The following is a 23,966-nucleotide window of genomic DNA, read 5'->3' as shown; positions in this document are numbered from 1 at the left end:
TGGTTTGTGTTGATGTGGAGGTTCTACTTGTTAATTAATTATGTGTCACCTATCAAGCTAGTCTTGTGTAGCCAAACTTTTAACTAACTGCATACAATCTGGTCTAGTTTGCAGCTTGTTCTGGCCAGGAACCACCATTTAAACAGGAGGAGACCATCTGACAAACTTGCATAGTGACCAATCATGTATCATTTTGTTAGTTTATAGTTTATACCATAATAATAGACTAACAAAAAACGCAAGAATTTCAAAAAAAAAGAAAAATATATATATATGGAACAGATTGGTCAAGGGCAAAATAATTTTATTACTTAGTCCTCTAGTTACTTTTTTAGGTATGTTGTTTGCAGACTAATAAGGATTAGCAGAACAAAATGTATATCTCCGGTTTAATTTCCATCCCACATTTTTTTATTTATTTTTTTATTTTTTTTTATTCTTTTTGACTATTACTTCTCTACGAGGTGCCTGTATGAGTTGTAGTGGCATTTGTTCACAAATTGGTGTTCATCCTGAGGTGAAGACCCCCAGAAATGCGCATTTGGGTCAGTGCTTTCCTTCCTGCAAAAGAGGTTGGAGGGGCGGCTTTTCCCCTCAACCTTGAAGATGTATGCAGCCGCTATGGCCTCGCACCACGACGTGGTGGATGGTAGGTCCCTCGGGAAGCACAACCTGATAATCAGGATCCTTAGAGGCGTGAGAAGGTTGAATCCTCCTAGGCCGAACCTCATTCCCTCGTGGGATTTCTCCGTGGTCCTGCTGGTCCTGTGGAGAGCCAAACCTACTTTTTTTTTCTTGACTGTTTTGGCAACAATTTTGCATGTATCATTACAATATGAGCCAATTGAACGACTTGAATCAAAATTCTTTTAATTACTTTTTGTCCCCATTGCACCTTATATTATCATGTGTTTTCGGCCAGTACTTGACCACATTAAATGACAGGTGTATATGCACCTAAGACGCCTTCTGATCGGACCTTGATTGGATCACTGAAACTACATTTGGAGGTGGTCAGGGATGGATTTTGACCACATTCACAGAAGATGTAAAAACAAATGTGTTTTTGTTATCCAGATACTACTATTAGTAATTAATTATGACAAGTTTACTGTACAGTCATGTATTGTTAAAATCTGTGCAGCAGGTTGTTGCTTTTTGCTAATTTTGCCACCGCAATGCAAAAAACACAACAGACACTGCTGCGTTGCAGTCGTCACACAAACAGCAAACAAAATCCCATGAATTAATTCCATTGGAAAATACTTATAATGTTTTCAAATCACTACATGGCTCACGTGACGCTCAAATGAAACCAGGCCTCACTATTTCACTATTTCACTATTTCACTATTTAGCACTTGCAAAGCACCGAACATGAGACGGTTATCATTACATTTACTTTCACGACCCCAAATTTAGCTTTGGGGTCCACAAACAATTTTCAATAAAGGGAAAAAAAAACTAACTTTCAAAAGGGATGGGATGCATTTTAATTATCCATACGCTAAAAGTCATTTTAAAGATTGAGAAAGTTATTACATTTTGATAAATCTAGATGTTTAAAGGTTATATTGGACACTAATCAATAAAAGTGATGCCCATATAAAGGTCATTGCTACACCAGAAGTGGGGTCATTCGTGAACTCTCCTGATGTGATTTTGGCCTGTTAATGAACTCGGAGCGATGTCAGAAAGTGAAACTGTGAGAACACAAACTCAGTCTGGCTTTGGAGAAACACGAGAGAAGGGAGAGAGGAACATGGGACATGATTTGACCTTTCTCTGCTTTATATGGGAAATCGCCTTTAGCTCACCATCCCTAAATCCCCTGTCAGCTCTGCAGGAATAGAAATTTCACCTGTAAATGTAATCTATACTGGCACAGTGATGAATATTGTACAGTCTGGGGTGTATTGAATTGGAACATGCTGTCTCTGACCGGTCTGCAGTTTATTTGTTTGTATATTGTCAGGTAGGTTTTATAGTGTTTATATGCTCAGTGGCACCAAAAAGTATTAGGACACTTAAGCCAAACTTAAAACAATATATGATTGTCACTACATTAGAAAACAATATATAAAACCTAGTGCCATTAATTGGAAAAAAAAGTATACTTTCCTCTGGGGAAAAAAAGGTGTCTTAAACCAGCCTAAGCTAACACAATCAGTAGTATAAAATAATATACAGTATTCATGAATTAACATCAAGCAACATTAATAAGTGCTTTAAAAATATATTGATCATTGTCAGTTTACAATAACTTTTTGCATCTGGGTCCTGATCACCCTGGGGGGTTTATTGTGTCATAATGAATGGCTGACCGTACATGATCTATTACATATTGTTTGTCATAACAGGCTTTTCCAATGGTTTACCGTCCAGTTTTGGTGAGCCTGTGCGCACTACAGCCTGAGTTACTAATCAAAGCTGAGAGTATTGGCACCTGGAGGGATCTTCTGCTGCTGTAGTCCATCCGCCTCAATGTTCGATGAGTTGTATGTTCAAAAATGCTTTTCTGCAAAGCACTATTGAAACGTGGTTATTTGGGTTACTGTCACCTTCCTGTCAGTCCGTACCAGTCTGGCCATTCTACTTTGACCTCTGTCATTAACAAGCTGTTTTTACCCATAGAACTGCCGCTCGTTGGATGTTTTGTATTTTTGGCACCATTCTCTATACACTCTAGAGACTGTTGTGCATAAAAAAATCACAGGAGAACAACAGTTACAGAAATCCTCAAACCAGCCCATCTGGCACCGACAATCATGGCATAATCCATTTATGGAGAGATCCCATTTTTTTCCCCATTCTGATTGTTGATCTGACTATTAGCTGAAGCTCCTGACCCACATCTGAATGATTTTATGCACTGCACTGCTGCCAAACGATTGGTTGATGTGACAATCACATGAATAAGTAGGTGTACAAGTGTACTAAATAAATATAAATTAATCATCAACATAAATTAGGCACTACATCATGTTTTTGGTCATGTTTTGTTTTCTGGTCAACGGCTGCTCCAGTGGGGGGTGGACGGTAGTGGCGAGAACTCTACTACGGCGTATCCTTCCTCCATCCCAGGTTTCGGCACCAGTGTAAAGCAGTTCAATGGAAAGGAGGAGGCGAGAACCGGCTTTTCAATATAAATAAAAGTTTTATGAGAAACTTAAACAAAAGACATACACACACACACATACACACACACATGACGGACATGTCCGTAAACGATCTCTCTCTCCCGCACCATCCTCCGCAGTCGGTCTTTAACCCTCTTGGAGGCTTGATTAGCCTGATAAGGGACCGGGTGTGTAGAATCACGACCCGACCCCACCCTCCGCCATGCCACACACACCTAATGGGTATCATTTATTTCCTCATGTTTCTCTTTGTCTTGTGTTTTCTCTCTGTCTTTCATGCAGTAAGCCAAGGAGGGATGGCAGCGGATATTTGTCCAGATCCTGGGATTCCTGAAAATGGCAAAAGAATTGGCTCGAGCTTCCAGTATGTCTTCTCTTTCTTCCCTTATCTGCTGCGCTTGTCCTGTTTAACGGCACAACACGTTTTAATCAGACTTGGACCTGCTGTTTGACACGTCTGTCTGAACTCCCACACAGATAGGCTGACACCGATAGACCTTTGGTCACTGCCACTAAGTGGGTTTTTAATGTCCCTTAAAAGAAGTACCAAGATCCATTACATGTTCTGCATTTAATGGGATATAGTGCAACATTGACCACCCACTTTTTCAGAAGAAATGTTTCCTTTCATTTTCACCATAGGCATTTAAAAATATTTTTCAATAATGAGTTCTAAGTCGTGAGCCAAACCAACTGGCTCCAAGATAAATAATAATAAAAAAAAAGTATTTAGAAAAAAAAATTACAAATAATAATGTTAATATAATTTATGAGCAATCTCCTACTATCCCTTAAAGCACTGCAAATCATTTCAAATAAAAAAATAATAATAATAATATATATATATATATATATATATATATATATATATATATATATATATATATAAACAAGTTGTAACCTGTGATTGTTACCTTACATCAAAATATATATATATATATATATATATATATATATATTTTTTTTACCTAACGTAGTCAGGTTGATTTTGTCATATTAAATCGTATTTTTTACATAAATAAAACCTGTTTATTAGGATGTTACCACATGAAGAAAATGTTGTAGGTTACTCAACGTTACTTATTATAACAGCAGCAACTAAGACTCCTCACAACATTAACAAATATAACATTCCAGCGCCGGATTGCCACTTATTAAAACACATACAAACTAAATGCAATCCCCTGCTCGAGAACTGGAGATGTTTCTTCTGCATTAGACACTTACCTGATGAAAGCTATTTCTAAATGGGAAAAGGACAAAATTGGCTAAGGCAAAAAGAGTTAGAGACATGTCCCACCGTTCCCAACCTAACGCATATGCCTGCATTTAATTACATCAGTAATTACACTGTTGACCCCAACCCTAAACCTACCCTTAAACCTTATCCTACCCCTACCCGTAATGCTACCCAGTAGAAGCAAATGTGAATCTTGCGACAGTTTCACAGAACAACACATGTACAAAATAAGTAAATGGTATAAAATGCTTGATTTTTAGTGGCAGTGGGTCAAAGAGGGCCACTTTAGACTTTCATTACTGTGTGCTAAGTAAAAAAATGACGCTTATTATTATTTCTGGTGGGGCACAAACAATCACTTTTCCAACCTAACATGATGCCACACACAAGCATCTGATGGCGTGACTCATGTAGCTGGCCGATCATTGACGGTTATTTGTTTCGCTAACTTCCGCAGGGTCGGTGCCAGCATCCAGTTTTCCTGTGATGACAGCTACGTACTGCAGGGATCAAAGAGCATCACATGTCAGCGAGTGACTGAGACGCTGGCAGCCTGGAGTGACCACAGGCCTATCTGTCGCAGTAAGTGTGAATATAGGTCTTGTTCCCCCCATGCAGACACTTACTGTAGGGATGTTGTCAGATCCAGTTACGTGAGATGTGTGCCACATGGCAGTGGGGAGTAATGCCATATATTTCGTACCCCAAGGATTTAACAAAACATTTTGAAAAAAAATTACAAAATACAAATGTTCCCAAAACCTAGTCAGCTGTCTACATAGGTAACATTTTAAGACCTCATAGGCACACTCACACTGTGAAGCCTGATCCAGCTTCTAAGAGTCCATCCTTTGGCCAAATTAACCAAAACGAATCTAAAACAGCAGATAAAGCGAGAGAAATACATATCTTATTAAATATTACCCATTATTTGTGTGTGCTTTGTACTGCTATGCTATTTGCAGTGTTATATATTTTTTACAATATAGCATATTTTGACATGCTAATGTAAATCTCAATAGATTTTGGAACAGATCCGGTGTGTATATAAATGACTGCTGCACCAGTCGTTTTAGATTTTTGCTGGATTAGAAGCTGTCCAGGCAGTCGTGAGTTTATTTACTAAAACTCACACTAAGTTCTGCACTTTTGGAAGAACCTGTCAGTTTTCAGGACAAGCATGCCAACTTAGTCGAAGTTTGCACATTTTGTCCACATCTTTTGTCTTTTCATACTAAGTAAATTAATGAGGAATGATGTTTGCTTTAATTAGGTGCTATCATTTTTTAGTGCCATTCACTAGAGCCTATCCTCATTTCTGAAACCCCTTACCTAGAGAGATAGATCATTTAAATGCAAAATATTCAGTTTAATTAAAGAGAGATAAAGTTTTGATTGCTTTTGCAAACATTCCTTTTCATTATACTGCCATAAACCTGATGAGTGATGATAGTGACATGAACATTCAGTTTTTAGGTATGTCAATTTTTGCTCTCATAATGGTTTAATATGATCAGAATCAGTGGCTATTGCTTTAAGACTAGACAGGCAACACAGCTTCCCTTAAAAATCCTTAAAGGGATAATTCACCCAAAAATGAAAATTGTGTCATCATTTATTCACCGTCATGCCATCCCAGATGTGTATGACTTTCTTCTGCTGAACACAAACAAATATTTTTTAGAAGAGTATATCAGCTTTGTATGTCCTCACAATGTAAGTGAATGGTGATCAGGCACCACATGTGACTTTCAGATGTTAAAGAGAATGTGAAAGTGGAGATTCAGAGTAAAAAAACAAAACAAAACATTTTGTTCTATTTCTCACTCACACCTATTATATTACTTCTGAAGACATGGATTTAACCACTGGAGTCTTATGGATTACTTCTACAGTATGTTTCCTTTAAGTGCTTTTTGGAGCTATAAATATCTGGTTCACTTAATTTTTATGGACCTACAGAGGTGAAATATTCTTCTAAAAATCATTGTTTATGTTCGGCTGAAGAAAGAAAGTCATACACATCTGGAATGGCATGAGGGTGAGGAAATTATGAGATAAATTTCCTTTATGGGTGAACTGTCCCTTTAAGAAAAGCAGCAATGATTATTTTAAATATGTACAAATAGTGTATATACATTACATGTCACTCTTTGTGCATTTACATTTTTTAGTGTATAAGAGGGAAAATATAACTATTGCAGTGTTCGTTCAAGTAACTCAATCCAATTTTTGTTCTATATGAATGGCCATTTTTCTATATGAACGCATGACCCGTAGAGTGCTACTGAAACCGTGCTTCAATGGGGGTCTATACTGTAAAACAGTTAAAGGATGGGCAAGGAGGAGGCGAGAACCGGCTTGACGATATAAATCATAGTTTAATGGAAAACTTAAAAGACAACACAAACACACATGACGGACATGTCCGCTAACGATCTCTCTCTCCCGCACGGCCCTCTGCAGTCAGCCTTTAAACCTCACGGAGGCATAATTAGCCTAATACGGGACCGGTGTGTAGTATCACGACCCGGCCCCGCCCTCCGCCCTGCCACATATACCTACATAGAAGACCTATGTATATCATTCAAATCAGTGGGGCAAAAGATCGATGTTGAATTGACGAAAGACTCTAATCATACATTGTGGGTCCCCGCCTGGAATCCGTTCTTGTCTGGGAGCATTGTGCTTTTAATCAATGTATTTTTGCCCCACCTATAAGCTCCGTCTTCTCTATAAGATGATTGGTCGACCTCTACTGGGTGGGACTTCTGGCTGATGTACTTGATTGACAGCGTATGAAATGTGTAAGCACTGATGTCCAGTGTTTGGCAGATTGGAGATACACGTGCAGTTATTTGGATACAGATTTATTTATTTTGCCAATTCTGTTTGCAAAAAAAGAAATGTCCCTGTTTTAAACAGCTTCAGGAGCAACATTGCAGGCACAAGAAACAATAGTCTGTGCTTGTCCACTTAGAAAAACTCACCAGTGGCAACTGATCACAATTATGAAGCTCTATGAAATCATAAAATAAGGAATTTGATCACCATTAACTTATCATAAACATTTTGATCATTATTAACTTATCTTAATGATTTTTCTAGGGCTTAAAGTTAACACGTCATTAAAGTTTTAAGCTTATTTCTTTTCTTTTTTTTTTTTGTACTTTTGCATTCTCTGAATTTTACCTTTATTATAGAAGTTCTGCAATTTCATTATTAAACACTTGTATTGAGTTTGCATTTGTTTGCATTCGTCGTGTGATTTGATACAGTTTAAGAAACATTGAATCTAGCGTTTTTAATTCAAACAAATGAAAGAAAAAAGAAGAAAAATAGCTGCCTTTTCAAGAAAAGAAAAAAAAAAACAGTTTTGACCTGTTGTGGTACAGACTTGGCAACTTTTTTAACAAAAGTTAAAATGTGAAAAAAAAAAAAAATGGTCAACTCTGTACCACAACGGGTCAAAACTGTTTTTTTTTTTTTTGAAAAGGCAGCTTTTTATCTTCTAATTAAATTCATGTTTTGTTTATTATTTGATATGTTTAGACATTCTGAACTCTTACTTTCTCAAACTGAGGTATTCATTTTTATTTCAAATTTAAAGTGGTTCTTTAAAGCCGAGTTCGTCCTTTGATGTTAGAGACAATAGAGCAGTTTTTTCTTGCCCATTTGTTTTTGTTTTCTTAACACATGAAACAGAAATATAAATTCTGTTATTTATGAGTGAACAAATATCAAATAAACAACTACAATAGTATAACTGAAGCCATCATAATTGATCTATTAAAACCCCCCGACATTGAACAAACGCATTACTGCAATGCCTTATATATATATATGAATTATTATTATTTACATTTATTTTTTCAATTCACTCTGAAACTGTGTTAGATGATGTGATATGTGTACAAACACATCCATTTAATTTATCACATATTCAGCCAAAATAAAGCTATAGAAGAAATGTATTTGTGTAATTTCAGAAGCACTTGTCTTCCCTGTCTTGTTGACCTCTGGAAAAACACATCATTTGGTAAAAGAAAATGCCTATTATTTATGTTTCTTTAAACCCCTTTAAATTCCATTTTTGTTTTTTTTATGAATAGCAAGTATTGTGAAAGGAGGCGGCGAGAACCGTCTTTTCAATATAAATGATGGTTTAATGATAAACTTGTAAGACAACAGAAACACACACATGACGGACATGTCCGTAAACGATCTCTCACTCCCGCACGATACCCTGCAGTCGACCTTTATCCCTCACGTTGGCTTAATTAACCTAATATAATAAATCCATTGCTCTTATTACAGTGATATAATATCTGAGAAATGCAACAAGGTGGAGGTGATTCGGCCATCTGCTTCATAACAAGAGCAAAGCATATCCAATTCTTCTCCAGATTTATTTTTGGCATCCAGAAATCTGATCTTAGCTATAATGTGTGCTTAAGATGAGACCTGAAGTGTCGCATTTGTGAGAGGCACAGAGGACACGGGTCTCTAAATGACATTAATCAAAATGAAATAAGGCATTGTGTCACAGGCACAGACAGAGCAGTAAGCATGTTTGGCAATTTCTTTGCACAATTCACGAAAATCGCTGATTGATCTAGACTATTTGTGTTTCAGCAGTGTCAAGTAGCCTTTTCACAGACAAGCCATGAATGCTTCTTTTTCTTCTTTCGAGAATACGTTAAGGGGCTGATGGTATAAAACAGGAAGTTAAAGACCCTTTAGCCTTGTGATTTATTAATACCCAGCAGGCTTTCTTCTGCTCTTCTTCAAGAGAAACTTGTGAGATTTTTTTCGAGTTAATTATAGAACATAAACCAGACCTGTAAATGAAAGGGAAGCTCAACTGGACTGTCGTTTTTATCAGAGACTGCCACTTTGATAATTAAGTGCCGCTTACAACAACAATTTGCAAACCTATTTTTTTTTTCTTTTCTTCCATGGTACACAAAAAGTTATTTTCCTATTACAATCAAGGTAAGGTTTTTGATACTTTAAGAAGTTAGACGTTGTGCTTAGGTTGAGGTTTGGGTTTGGGTTTGTGGTTAAACTTTGCAAAACTGCTCATAGATTTTTTTTAATTTATTTATTCTATTTGAATAAAAGTTGTAAGTTTTTGTTCAAGCCAACTCAAAGGATTTCTTATAATTTCACGATCTCACTAAATATTATGGTACATATTAATACAGGTTGGTGAAGCTTATTTTAAAAAGGCACAAAAAAGTCAGCTTTCAATTACTATCAAATAAACTTGAATTTTGATCTAGCTTGAAATGGGACCTTTTGAGCGGAATCAAATGCTTATTGTTATTATAGTCGAGTAATAGCGACAATCAAACTTAAGATTCACATAATTGCATTTATTCATTTAGCAGACACTTTTATCCAAAGCTAATTATCAGTGTATCAGTGCCTCTGGTATTCTAAAGATGTTCTGTAAATTCTTTATTTATGGGCATTTATCATGCATTTATTTATTCAAGCAAATCTTTTATTACAATGCTTTTAGTTTATTTTACTTGGCATTGATTTGATTTGAATGACACACATAACCAGACTGATATCACAGTAAAATCAAAAACAGTTAATGAACTTTTCTCTAGCTAAAATCGGTCTGTGCTTAACAAAATGTGAAACACTGCATCCAGTAGCCAAAGCGATACGTGTTGTTGGCCTAGCGGATCTAGCGGTTCTTCAAGCTAACTGTCGTCTGCTCAGCCTCATGCAAGAGGACTGTCCTGTAGAGGACCACATTCGCGATATTTTTAGAGCTGGCGAATGTAGCGGACTTCCCGGACTCCTCCCTGGTGGTTTTCTTCAGGGCTAACCTGAACAGTTCGCTCAAGGAGCGGTTGCCACCGGTGACGCGCGGCTGGACGCTCCTTGAATTCGTGGAGGAGACTCTGCTGGCCTGCGGCTCGCCGTTCACTGTGGGCGTCGTTGAGGAGGACCCTGCCTCTCCTCCCACAGTGGTGACCCCCCAGTCGTCCATGACTCGTCCCTTCACGCCTGCCCTGCCTGCCAGCGAGTCAACCCCCACGCCTGCCTTGGTCAACAAGCCAGCGCTGCCAGCCTCATCCGCCCCGAGGAGGAGGAGAGGAAAGGCTTCCGCTCCCCAGTTCACGCCTGCCACGCGAGCCAGAGCCTATGCCAGCCACGGTCAGCGAGCCAGAGCCTACGCCAGGTGTAATGTCCACAGAGGGGCGCCAAAAACAAGTTGCAAAGAGAGTTGTTATTTTAGCTGTACAGGCTGTAACAGAGTGAAGAAGAATGTTTATTTAATAAACTGAACATCTCAACCTAGAGGGGAAAATGCCACCTCCCAATTGTAGTTGTCACTGATTATGTGAACACGATTACTTCCTGGTTTCAACATGGGATCCAAATCCAGGTCTCAAATGCTCTTGATGCAATGCGCTTGGTACTGCCTCTGGGGAAGGCACACATACTGGAGCCGATGCGTAGTCGGCATAATATTGCCGATCCTAGGCTACCGGAAGTATCTGAAACAGCATGCCAACTTCCTGTGTAATCATGTTTACTTAACTGCCAATTTTTACTGGGGCGCATTGCATTTTGGTGTAAATAAAGACGGCTGGGATTCAAATTGTCCCATAATGAATCCCCCAATACTGATGCTCTCAAATTTCTCAAGCGTCCTGTATTCGCCTGGCGAATACAGGAATGTCAACTGCCTCTAAATGTGATTTGAGTGATCGCAGAAAGTCTTGGACCCCATTTTATTTAATGCTGATCACTTATGTTAAGCCCGGATGGATGTTAATATCAGGTGTAAAGTCTCTTTATCTAGCAAACATTAATTCTGAAAACTAGAACAATAGCTAGACATTACATTCCTACTCCTGTATTGTGGTTGATATTTCTGTGAAGATTGCATCTGTAGTCAGTGTTTGGTTTGGAATAAATGGCTATTTTGAACCCATTTTTACATAGTGGTTCTGAGAAGTGATGAAGCCAGTGAATTCCCTGTTTGAGAATATCTGCCACGTAATCTCTTCATATCTCCACCTATCCAAATCTTCCTTAGTGCCCTGTGGAGAAGATGATGAGGCAAAAGTCACAGAGCGGGCCTGCTCTTTGAAAGTGTCCAAGAAAATCCCTGACTAAACACTAGGGAGAAGCAGTTAATACCCGGCACAGAATAAGGCTGAAAAACAAAAAACCTGACTCTGTCAATGATTGAGTCAAGCTATTCTGAGGCATGACCTTAAATAGATTAGCTCATGTTGTGAGCGCTCCATGTTTTCAAAGAAAGTGTTTTACCGTGGGGTATGTTGGAAAAATAGGCTCTATTCCAAAACCTTGTGAGCAGCCTATCTAGACGGCATTTTAAGGCATTCCAGAAAGGTAGATACCTCATTTTGGCTAAATTATACAACAGCATTACCTGTATCCTTTGCAGAACGGCAATCCTGGATTGTGTTTTGACAAGCTGAGTGAAAGTCAATTCAAGATGGCGGGTGAAGAGAGAAAAATGTTGATTAGCGTACTGTATAAATAGTTATATTTCACTCAATTTTGAAAAGTAACATTGAAGAAAAAGTTCATTATAATTAAACATTTACACCAATATGTGAGTGTGCTATGTATTTTAATGCTTACTAGAGTATCAAGTTGTTAGCGTAGCAGCATGCTAGTGCCAAATTCTATTACAAACAATAACTCTGGTGTGCTTTGTGTGAGAAGTGCCATTTGTATAATGGATAGATTTACTGCCTGCTTAGAGCGTTCTAATTCAGCCACTGAAGAGATTTTGGGTTAGAAATCTTGAATAGAGTCTTGCATTAGCATGTTGTTAAGCTAACATATGCTAACACTCTAATAAGTATAACAATACACAGCACACACACATATTGGGTAATATAGTCCATGTATAATTAGATCAATAATACCTTTTGGTGGCGAGTACATCAGTCTTGTTCCGAAAGGAAAAATCCCATTCATTTTCTCCAAAGGGGAATACATTTTTAATGATAACTATTAAACCTTTAACGACAGACCTACCTTGAGCTCCAAGGTTGATAATCAATGGTATATGCTTCTGTTGTTTTTTTTTTTTCATTTTAATTTTTTAATTTATTTTTTTATTCATGTTAAATAGCAGAATTTCTGTTGAAGAACTACACTACCCATTTATTCTGCAGAGAAAGACCCTCCAATCAGACAATCACGGCTAACAAAATGCGCCAAACAAGCCCTGCAGTACCTCCCCTGCACTCTCAAACATTTTAGATATTTGTGAACATCTGAATATTTTGCGATTATACTTATGATCAACAACTTTAAATCAGAAGTTTTATATTTTTACATTGTTCAGCATTTGCAATGCTTCATGGGATTGTAGTTCATTCCCTCATGAAAGTCTTTAAAGTGTTAGTTGACCCAAAAAGGATAATTCTCTCATCACTTACTCACCCCTATGCCATACCAGATGCGTATGACTTTCTTTCACCTCCTGAACACTAATGAAGGTTTATAGAAGTGTTTCACAGCTCTTTTGGTTCTCACAATGCAAGTGAATGTGTGCCAACATTTTGAATATCCAAAAATCACACAAGGTCTCTTAAAAATAATCCATACAACCTCAGTGGTAAAATCAATGTCTTCAGAAGCGATATGATAGGTGTGTGTATGTGAGAAACAGATCACAATTTAAGTCCTTTTTTACTATAAATCTCCACTTTCACTTTCACATTCTTCTTCATGTGTTTTTGGTGATTCACATGCTTAATGTATTTCACCCCCTACTAGGCAGAGAGAAGAATTTCTAGCTAAAAATGACTTAAGTCATACACATCTGGGATGGCATGAGGGTGAGTAAATGATAAGAGAATTTTAATTTGTGGGTGAACTATCTCTTTAAGAACATTGTCTTGTACCTTTTTCTTTTGTGTCCAACTTTCAAATACTTTGTTTTTGGCTTCAAATCCAAATTGCTTCAATGTTTGTGATATAGTGATTCACCTCAGAGCATGAAATCTCTATGGAAAATATTCTGTAAAGCATAACTGAAAAATATTCTGAAAAATATGCCAAAGAAGACAGCTGCCTATGTAGGCAGGAGATGACAAGGCAGCTCACTAGGTTTCGGAACAAACACATAGTAGTATCCCTTTCACTAGCAAGAACAATAACTACAAATACATGGTCCTCATTAAATCTGTGTTGAATTTTTTTTTTTATTGCTTTCCTCTTTTGAACAGCTCGAACCTGTGGCTCTAACCTGAGGGGCCCGAAAGGCATTATAACATCTCCAAATTACCCCGTCCAGTATGAGAATAATGCACACTGTGTTTGGGTCATTACAGCGGTGGATCCAGAGAAGGTACGTCTGTAATTTTAATCTAAATTGCAATCTAAGGCTTGCTCATGGCCATATGAGGAAAAAAAAATCCATAAAACATGGTTACGAGCTTAATTTGACAAACCGAAACATGATATGCTTTTGAATAGCCTCCAAGACGCATAATTGACTGGGACCTTGCATAAATGTCAAAAATAATCTTCAAGATAATTTGTGAGGACATTTGCATTGCAGTCCGCAGTGTTTGCATAATTGTCAACCTCTTGGCCCGGATGTCTCTCGCTATTACTGCTTTTCCAGAATTGATTTGGTTCAGCCACACATCTTCAGCTTTGTGGCAAGAGTGATGGTAATACAATCTTGTGTGACCTGAACGCACACCGTGAGAGCGATGATGCGGTTGGTAAATTAAGACAAAAGGAAAAAAGATAAGAGTAAACAGAAGAACACATGATTTGCATTTTTCCGTTGCAGGTTTTAATGCAGGTTATGTATGTGAATGTGCAACTTTATGTTTTAGACTTTATTTACAAGCCTTGATATTACTGTGTACATTGTGTCTAGGGTTGGCTGAATATTCACAATATATTTGAGATGATTTCGGTGGTGATATCAAATTAAATTGTAATTTTGTTTGTTTGTTTTAGTTTTTTTTTGTTGGCCATAGGTTTTTAAGGATGAGAGCATTAAGACACTCTCTGATTTAAAAGTCAAAATGAAATCAAAAAGGACATTAATTACATTCTGCATATTATTGGTCTGATTATGCACAATTTATTAGTGTATGTGGTATTCCAAATTCTACTACTAATACCATTACTACTATTATTACTTCTACTACTAATACTTATACTACGTCTACTAATTCTACTACTACTACTATTATTACTACTACTACTTTCATTACTACTTCTACTACTACTTCTACTACTACTACTACTACTACTTATCCTACTAATACTACTACTGCTACTATTACTACTACTACTACTACTACTATACTTATACTACTATTACAACAACTACTACTACTACTACTTCTACTACTACTACTACTTCTACTTCTACTACCTTTACTACTAATACTGCTAATACTATTACTACTACTTCTACTACTACTACTACTACCTTTACTACTAATAATATTTCTACTACTTCTACTACTACTACTACTTCTACTACTACTACTACTATTGCTACTACTACTTCTACTTCTATTACTAATTATACTACTACTACTACTACTACTAATAATAATAATACTTCTATTACTACTACTACTTCTACTACTACAAATATTACAATTACTACTACTTCTACTTCTACTACTATTACTACTTCTAATGCTACTACTATTACTACTACTGCTATTACTACTTCTACTACTAATATTACTACTACTAATACTTCTACTACTAATGCTACTACTAATACTACTATTACTACTGCTGCTATTACTACTTATACTAATACTTTACTACTAATAGAACTACTTCTATTTCTACTAATATTACTACTTCTAATGCTACTACTAATACTACTAATACTACTTCTACTACTACTACTACTACTACTATTATTACTACTACTACTACTTCTACTGTTGCTATTACTACTTCTAATGCTACTACTAATACTACTATTACTACTTCTAATACAACTACTACTACTTCTACTTTTATTACTGATTATATTTCTAATACTACTACTTCTACTACTGCTACTACTACTAATTCTACTACTACTACTGCTAATTCTACTTCCACTACTACTGCTACTTCTACTACTATTACTACTATTTCCACTACTACTACTACTAATATTACTACTTCTACTACTGCTACTACTACTACTACTACTACTACTACTACTACTACTTATACTTCTATTACTAATTATACTTCTAATACTACTACAACTACTATTACTACTTCTACTATTACTATTTATACTACTTCAATATTAATATAACCTATTTTATTAACATATATTCAATGTTTTGTTTGTCACTCCAAACATTGCTCATAACTTGTTTATTTCATATTGTATAATGTTTCAGGACATTTTTTTATGTGAATGAAATAATAAATATATTAATTTGTGCCTATACAATAAATTATTACATATAATTGTTCGTGTGTGTGTGTGTGTGTGTGGGGGATTATTGATTATGTACTATATATTACTATATATTTTTATTTTATGTAACTATTTGCATAAACATTATAGATCTACTTTGTAACAATGGCTGTTTGGCCAAAGTTACAGTTTCTCTGGCTAAAAACAAACCATTTCATAGCAAATACCTACATAAAGATACATTGTGAATAATATTGTCAAAACGTACAACATTTTCTGTTTATTCTTTCTTTTTCTTTTATAACTTTGCACACTAATAGAACAAAAACAAATAGAAATGGACTCTACAACGGGCATCCCTCATCCCTCCTGGATTTCGGCATCAATGTAAAGGGGTTATAAAGGAAAGGAGGAGGCAAGAACTGGCTTGACAATATAAATAAAGTTGAATTATAAACTTAAACAAAAACACACAAACATAAACACATAGAGGGCAGCTGCCTGTAGTTCTCTCTCTCTCTCTCTCGAACTGTGTAACGCACACGCAAGACGAGACAGTCACAATGTCGGAGTAAAACTGCTTTATTAAACAGAGCAGGCAACAGTACAAAAAGGGCAAATCCAGTGAAGAGTAGTCAAGGGGAGCACGAGGTCGAAGCCGGGGAATCGGAGTATATCAAAGGGGCAAATCCACAGAAGAGTAGTCGAGGGGAGCATTGGTTCGAAGCCGGGGAATCGGAGTATATCAAACGAGACGAGACAAGCGAGAGGAAAAGACAGGGGATACTAGGGGAACACTAGAGCTGGCAAAGCGAAGGAGTAAACTAAACAATAACCAACAAGAGTGAAGCGAAAGGGCAGCGTATATATAGGGGAAAACGAACAGTGCAGGTGAGACTAATAATCTAGTGATTAGAACGAGTGCGGGTGAAACTAATACTCTGATGATTGTGAGCGAGCGCGAGAGCCAGAGGGGGCGGGTGCAGGTGAAACTAATAACAGAGAACATGAACGCTAACAAGGGGACTGTGGAGTTAAATAAGGGACCAAAGTAAAACTTACGGAAGACCAAAAGGGGCAAAATGGGCAAAGAAGAGGTAAGGGCAAAACGAGACAAGGTAAATGTTACAAACTGCCATTTCCAGTCGCCTTTATCCCTCCCTCGCTCGCCTCATCAGGCTGATTGAGGTCCGGGCGTCCATCATTCCGGCCCGGGCCAACCCTCCTCCATGCTACAGTATTTGTACGTTGTTGTTTTTTTTATAATTTTCTTGTTATGTTTTCAGTTGCTATAAATGTACCTTTAAAGGTACACAAATGGTCTAAGCATACAATTATGGTACTAAAGGTACAGAAAAGATTCCATTGTGGGAACCAACCCACAGACAGAACAGTACCATTTTTGTTCTCACGCAGATGTCCTTTGGTTTGGTGTGATTTAGTTTGCTGCTTTTCTTGGAAATGTGTGTTCGTGAAATTTTTCGACAAGATGTAATTTTCTCAGAGCTGCTGTATTTGTTGCACATTTAGTAAAAACATTAGGTTTATAAAAAGCATCCCTCAGTAACTGTTTGTGTACAATTAGTCATACAGATGATAGACTAGTGTAAAATCTATTTGACATGCCAGTGAATTGAAAGTGCTGCATGCCACCATCATACACACACTTCAGTATCACACACAGCATGTCACCAGCAGTGGATTTTTACTCTTGGCCACACGTTTGTGCTTTGATTTCATGATGAAACGATCAATGCAAAGATCATTTACAGTAGCTGACAATGTGCTGATTCTGCATTCTGTATTCACTGAACAGACAGGCTCTGTTCCATAATCTGCAGTAGAAAGCTCCTTTAAGTACACAGCATTTAAAGTCATCATAAGGGCACTCCTGACGTGAAGATTGTTGGTTTTTTTTTACTTTGTAGTGTGAAGAAAAGTTAAAGACAAATGCTAAATATAATTGAGAACAATGCTAATTCTATAATGAACCAGAACTTATTATAGAGTTTTGAAGAACAGGGTAGGGTTGCACCAGCGTGCACTTAAGTTGAGACATAATGTTCACACTAAAGGCTTAGTAACTACTAGATAGTTTGTAACTAAATTTTTTCTTAATTTGGTTGCACCACCTGTTCTTAAGGCAAGATTTACTATTAGGTTGTAAGCTCTCTGTAAAGTAATGCGTAGTCGCATAATACTTTTCCTTGTATATTGAGCCAATAAGCAGCCTTCAAATTTGTACATAGACGTGTTAAAAAGCCATGAATTTCAGTTCTTGTTACGGTTGATGTTCAAACCTTTTTTGCTGTCAACCATCAGCTGTAATAAATCACGCCAGACTGTACCAGCTGGTTTCCTTTTTCATAGGGGAATTTTCAATACACTATTCAGTAAAAAAAATAAAAATAAAAAAATATAAAAAATAAAATATAAAAAATAAAATATAAAAAATAAAGAAATATATGTAATAAAACAATAATTTATTAATGGCATATGTAGTCTATGTACTGTATATAACAATATTCAACAACTGTATATAAAATGAATAATGGGCAATAAATAAATAAATACTAATACAACAGACATTTATTTGTTTTAATGTCTTATACTGTACCGTCGTATGCTGAAGCTTGACACCGGGCGGCGTACACAGGGAAAGTGCATAGTTAGATTGGTTTCATACTGAAGAAATACGTTTTGTACATAATGCTTTCTGCCGTAAATGTAAACGAGTGTAAATGTCAACATCATTATATATGTCGCAAGGACTTAAGCCTGTCAACCAAAAGATGAGCTCATTGATGTCATTAAATGAGTATGCTTTTTTATTCCATCCGTAAAGTTACGTTCTAGCTAACTTTAATGGTGCAACACTCACATATTTAGTACTGTGTAAATTGTGACTTAATGCCCATTTACACCACAACTAGGCTAAGTTGTATCTTGCATAATGCTGGTGCAAACGGCCCCAGTGGAGCAAAAAACCTTTAAAAGTTAAATTGGAAGTCTGCTCAGTACAGAATGTTAAAAACCTCAAAAGATCATAAAAATTCAGGCTTGATCTGTGTCTCTGTCATAGCCTTTGGCCTCAGACAAGAAGGTCATGGTCCAGAACATGGCAGGACTACTGATATGCTCATGACCTATCAGAGCCATTTACAATACAGATTCAGTCACATATAGTAGTCCAGTTAGTCCAGCATTTCAGTTTATACCATGCAACAAAAAAAACTGGTTCTTGACAGGTAAAATTGTGTAAGATATTAAAACTTTATTGGTATTAATGTAATGTTTAGTGGGTGTTCATGTATTTCATGTATTATATTTTGAAAAGTTAATTTCCTGTTTCATGTCATGTGTCCCTAGTCATGTGATTCCTGTTCCCTCCATGTTCATGAGTCTTGTGTGTGACTGTAATTTTGTTGGATAGTTCATGCCATGTCAAGTCTAGTTTATGACAAGTTAAGTTCATGTTCATGTTTTGTTCACGTGTGGATTTATGTTTTTTTATTTTATGCATAAATCTAATAAAATATGGTTAGGTTTATGCTTACAACAATAATAAATATTAATTGTAATAAAATAATAATTGTCTGAAAATCACTCTTATCTTACAGCATTTTGATTTAGGTAAATGCATCATATATATATACACACAAACAAAGACAAAGATCCCCCATTTAGCCTTAACAGACTTTAGGGGCAAGTGCTGTTAGCGAGCACCTATGAAGGCCGGAACGGTACACGAGGGGGTGGGTGGCCAGCATTGGATCGGTTCAGTGTTGACCAGTGTCGCCGAGGAAGGTCGAAGCCAGGATTAGATTCTCTGTTCTTGTACTTGAATTGCTTTTGATCAAATATTTAGTGTATACTCGCAATAATCTCTGTCCCAAAATTATCCTAATGCTCCAAGTCCACTTTCCACATGAACTGATCATTTTCTTATGAAGACTTCTTGTAACATCATTCAATTAGTTGTTACCTGTATTATACTGAATATAAGAAGCTTAATTTATCTAAAACCGTCAGTGGAGACTCTAATGTCCACAGTAGCCCTACAATGTATTTATACACGTAAACCACATTTGACATGTATGAATGTCATGATTGTATTATTGAATGCATATACTGTATATGTACTATTTTATATATATATATATAGTCTCATACTGTTCTAGGATATGGCCCATTTCTCACAAAATAATAATTGGCTACACATGCGTGTATCTTAAGAGGACTTCTTTTTTATAACTAACACTGAATGTGATTTGTAAACACTTGCACTTTCTCAGAGAACACACTCCACTTTTTTTTTCTCCTGGGTGAATAAAAATGTGCAATGAAACCATTCCATTTAGCAATTTATAAAAAGCATCGGATAACGTCTTCTCTCAAAAAAGGCAAAACAGAACCACTGAGGCAGCTGTCAGGATTTTTCATTTTTGTATAAAATAAAGAAATCAATAGTTCTTTCAAGCTGGTTCAGAGAACAATCTCTAAGATGTCCTGTCAATGTGAGATTGTGTTTATGTAGACCATGAGTGGTGTTTTTATCCTCTTGTTAAGTCTTCTGTAAAAGAAGACTTTTACTTTTGACAGGATAATTTAAAAGCCGGCATTTTAGGCTTCTCGTTTAAGGTCTCGCCATACAAATCTGTATCAGCACTGACATTTTATACAGATTGCTTGTCAAGAACTTGTAAGTTGTGTTGCTGGATTATGCCGTTCTTTTTAACCTGATGCAGCTGCACACCAACCTGCTCTCTCTTTAAACTTTAACACACAAAACTGACTCATTACGAAGACTGGGATGACACATTTCCACCTTAAATTAGCAGGGTAAAGCTAACATGTATACATACATACGTAATTTATATATACAGGTGAAACTCGAAAAATTTGAATATCTTGCAAAAGTTCATTAATTTCAGTAATTCAACTTAAAAGGTGAAAATAATATATTTTATAGACTCATTACAAGTAAAGTAAGATATTTCAAGCCTTTATTTGATATAATTTTGATGATTATGGCTTACAGCTTATGAAAACCCCAAATTCAGAATCTCAGAAAATTAGAATATTGTGAAAAGGTTCAGTATTGTAGGCTCAAAATGTCACACTCTAATCATCTAAACACCTGCAAAGGGTTCCTGAGCCTTTAAATGGTCTCTCAGTCTGATTCAGTTGAATTCACAATCATGGGGAAGACTGCTGACCTGACAGTTGTGCAGAAAACCATCATTGACACCCTCCACAAGGAGGGAAAGCCTCAAAAGGTAATTGCAAAAGAAGTTGGATGTTCTCAAAGTGCTGTATCAAAGCACATTAATAGAAAGTTAAGTGGAAGGGAAAAGTGTGGAAGAAAAAGGTGCACAAGCAGCAGGGATGACCGTAGCCTGGAGAGGATTGTCAGGAAAAGGCCATTCAAATGTGTGGGGAGCTTCACAAGGAGTGGACTGAGGCTGGAGTTACTGCATCAAGAGCCACCACACACAGACGGGTCCTGGACATGGGCTTCAAATGTCAAACGTCTTACCTGGGCTAAAGAAAAAAAGAACTGGTTTGTTGCTCAGTGGTCCAAAGTCCTCTTTTCTGATGAGAGCAAATTTTGCATCTCATTTGGAAACCAAGGTCCCAGAGTCTGGAGGAAGAATGGAGAGGCACACAATCCAAGATGCTTGAAGTCCAGTGTGAAGTTTCCACAGTCTGTGTTGGTTTGGGGAGCCATGTCATCGGCTGGTGTTGGTCCACTGTGCTTTATTAAGTCCAGAGTCAACGCAGCCGTCTACCGGGACATTTTAGAGCACTTCATGCTTCCTTCAGCAGACAAGCTTTATGGAGATGCTGACTTCATTTTCCAGCAGGACTTGGCACCTGCCCACACTGCCAAAAGTACCAAAACCTGGTTCAATGACCATGGTATTACTGTGCTTGATTGGCCAGCAAACTCGCCTGACCTGAACCCCATAGAGAATCTATGGGGCATTGCCAAGAGAAAGATGAGAGACATGAGACCAAACAATGCAGAAGAGCTGAAGGCCGCTATTGAAGCATCTTGGTCTTCCATAACACCTCAGCAGTGCCACAGGCTGATAGCATCCATGCCACACCGCATTGAGGCAGTAATTAATGCAAAAGGGGCCCAAACCAAGTACTGAGTACATATGCATGATTATACTTTTCAGAGGGCCGACATTTCTGTATTTAAAATCCTTTTTTTTTATTGATTTCATGTAATATTCTAATTTTCTGAGATTCTGAATTTGGGGTTTTCATAAGCTGTAAGCCATAATCATCAAAATTATATCAAATAAAGGCTTGAAATATCTTACTTTGCTTGTAATGAGTCTATATAATATATTAGTTTCACCTTTTAAGTTGAATTACTGAAATTAATGAACTTTTGCACGATATTCTAATTTTTCGAGTTTCACCTGTACAGTACTGTACAGAAGTCTTATGCTTGTCTTAAAATGGTTATTTATATCTTCAGCTTTAGTGTATCAATAGGAAAAATAAATGTTAGACTCACAGGCATTACTTTAGCAAATAGAAAAGATTAGAATAGAAGAACAGGGTGCACTGCAAGAGATGGCATTGCCCCCACAGTGCCCCCCACTGAACATTGAGTCAGTCTGGGATTACATAAAGAGACGGAAGCAATTGAGACAGTCGAAATAGACAGAAGAGCTGTGGTGAATTCTCCAAGATGCTTGGAACATTTTGTCTGCCAAAAAATGGTGTCCAGGTGTACCAAGGAGAATTGGGGATGTTTTAATGACAAAAATGTTCACATGGACTTTGTATGATGTTAACTGAAAAATTAGAACTATTTATGACTTTATTTTTGAAGACTATGAAACATTTTTCACAAGTGCCTAAAACATTTGCACAGTACAGTGTGTATATATATATTGTATGTATATGTATGTCAAAGATAAACCTAAACCCTACACCTAATCCTAAGAATCTAGTGAAACCCCTGCGTTGGCTGTTGTATACGGTTTTAGGTTGTACTGTACAGCGTTATGTCGTCATGAAAAACAAGTTGTAAAACTGCATATATCTTTACACAGAAAAGTTTAGTAAGTGATTGTAAAACACTAAAATCATGTTAACAGACATAATGTTTAAATCATGTTGCTATATTTTGAAACACTGAGGATTTTGATGTGTTCTTATTGGCCCCATTGACTTCCATTGTAAGTGCCTCACTGTAACCCAGATTTGTCCTTTTTTATTTTTTATTTTCTATTTTTATTTTGTGAATTTTTGAACCCTGAATACTCCTATAATGTGTACATAACTTACAGGCTTTGTATTTCAGCGCAAAAACATATGTCTTATTCATTAAACACCCCCAATCTTGTTACAGCAAGTGCTATCAGTACTGAAACTGCACTGTGCATCTCCTATTACCACCAACTGAAACCAGGTGGTAACATGAGTTTTATTTAAAAGAGATGTTTGTGTACATTTTACATCAGTCATATCAGCAGTTTTCCAAAAAAATTTTCAAACAATGGAGAAGTGAATTATAAACTGCTGATATCCAGATGCTGGGTGTTGTCAAGCACAATTTCTGCATATCAAAGGGATGATTCAGGTGTCTGGATCATGGATAATGTTTTACAGTCCTGGAAGGTTATAACAGAAAATGATGGTCAGTGCATCCTCCACTAGATAGCGCTCATAATCGGCCAGCAATATTAGAACTGTGTGTACAAATTGCGTTCACCAGACTACTTGTTAATATTCTCTAAGTTTAAAGTCATAATAACTCTTAAAATAAATCATGAAGTCTTCTAATCAGTGCTCAAAGTGGGAAAAAATACACAGCAGGTCTGTTTGCCACCCAACTAGGTTTCCCACTGGCACCCCTGAGCGTTTCGCCATTTTGGGTGCATAGTGTCTCACTTTAAACAATGATTCTACTGTAATTTGACATATTGGTAAATTTGTCTTGGCAGACGAGATTGGCTTACACTGCTGCTGCTGAGCAATTACAAAGAGTTGCTACAGCTAAGAACATACACATACATGCTACTGCTGCTGCAAATTTAGACATACACACAATCCTCCTGAAGCATATCTAGAGAGGTGGTGCTGGGGAGGAGGAGAGTTTCCATGAGAAAAATCTCACAGCGCACTGCAGTGAGACT

General features: G+C 36.9%; 1 protein-coding gene across 1 annotated transcript in view; it reads left to right on the top strand.

Annotated features, from left to right (window-relative positions):
• The window catches only part of LOC127617762 (CUB and sushi domain-containing protein 1-like), a 496,749-nt gene that overhangs the window by 215,117 nt on the left and 257,666 nt on the right, over window positions 1-23,966 (top strand). Inside the window, exons 8-10 of the mRNA XM_052089839.1 lie at window positions 3,422-3,503; window positions 4,837-4,961; window positions 13,622-13,743. Coding sequence (XP_051945799.1) covers window positions 3,422-3,503; window positions 4,837-4,961; window positions 13,622-13,743 — 329 coding nt within the window. The remainder of the gene's footprint in view (window positions 1-3,421; window positions 3,504-4,836; window positions 4,962-13,621; window positions 13,744-23,966) is intronic.

This window comes from Xyrauchen texanus, chromosome 24 (genome assembly GCF_025860055.1).
Source record: "Xyrauchen texanus isolate HMW12.3.18 chromosome 24, RBS_HiC_50CHRs, whole genome shotgun sequence".
NCBI classification, from domain to species: domain Eukaryota; kingdom Metazoa; phylum Chordata; class Actinopteri; order Cypriniformes; family Catostomidae; genus Xyrauchen; species Xyrauchen texanus.
This window is presented reverse-complemented; position numbering and strand designations above follow the sequence as displayed.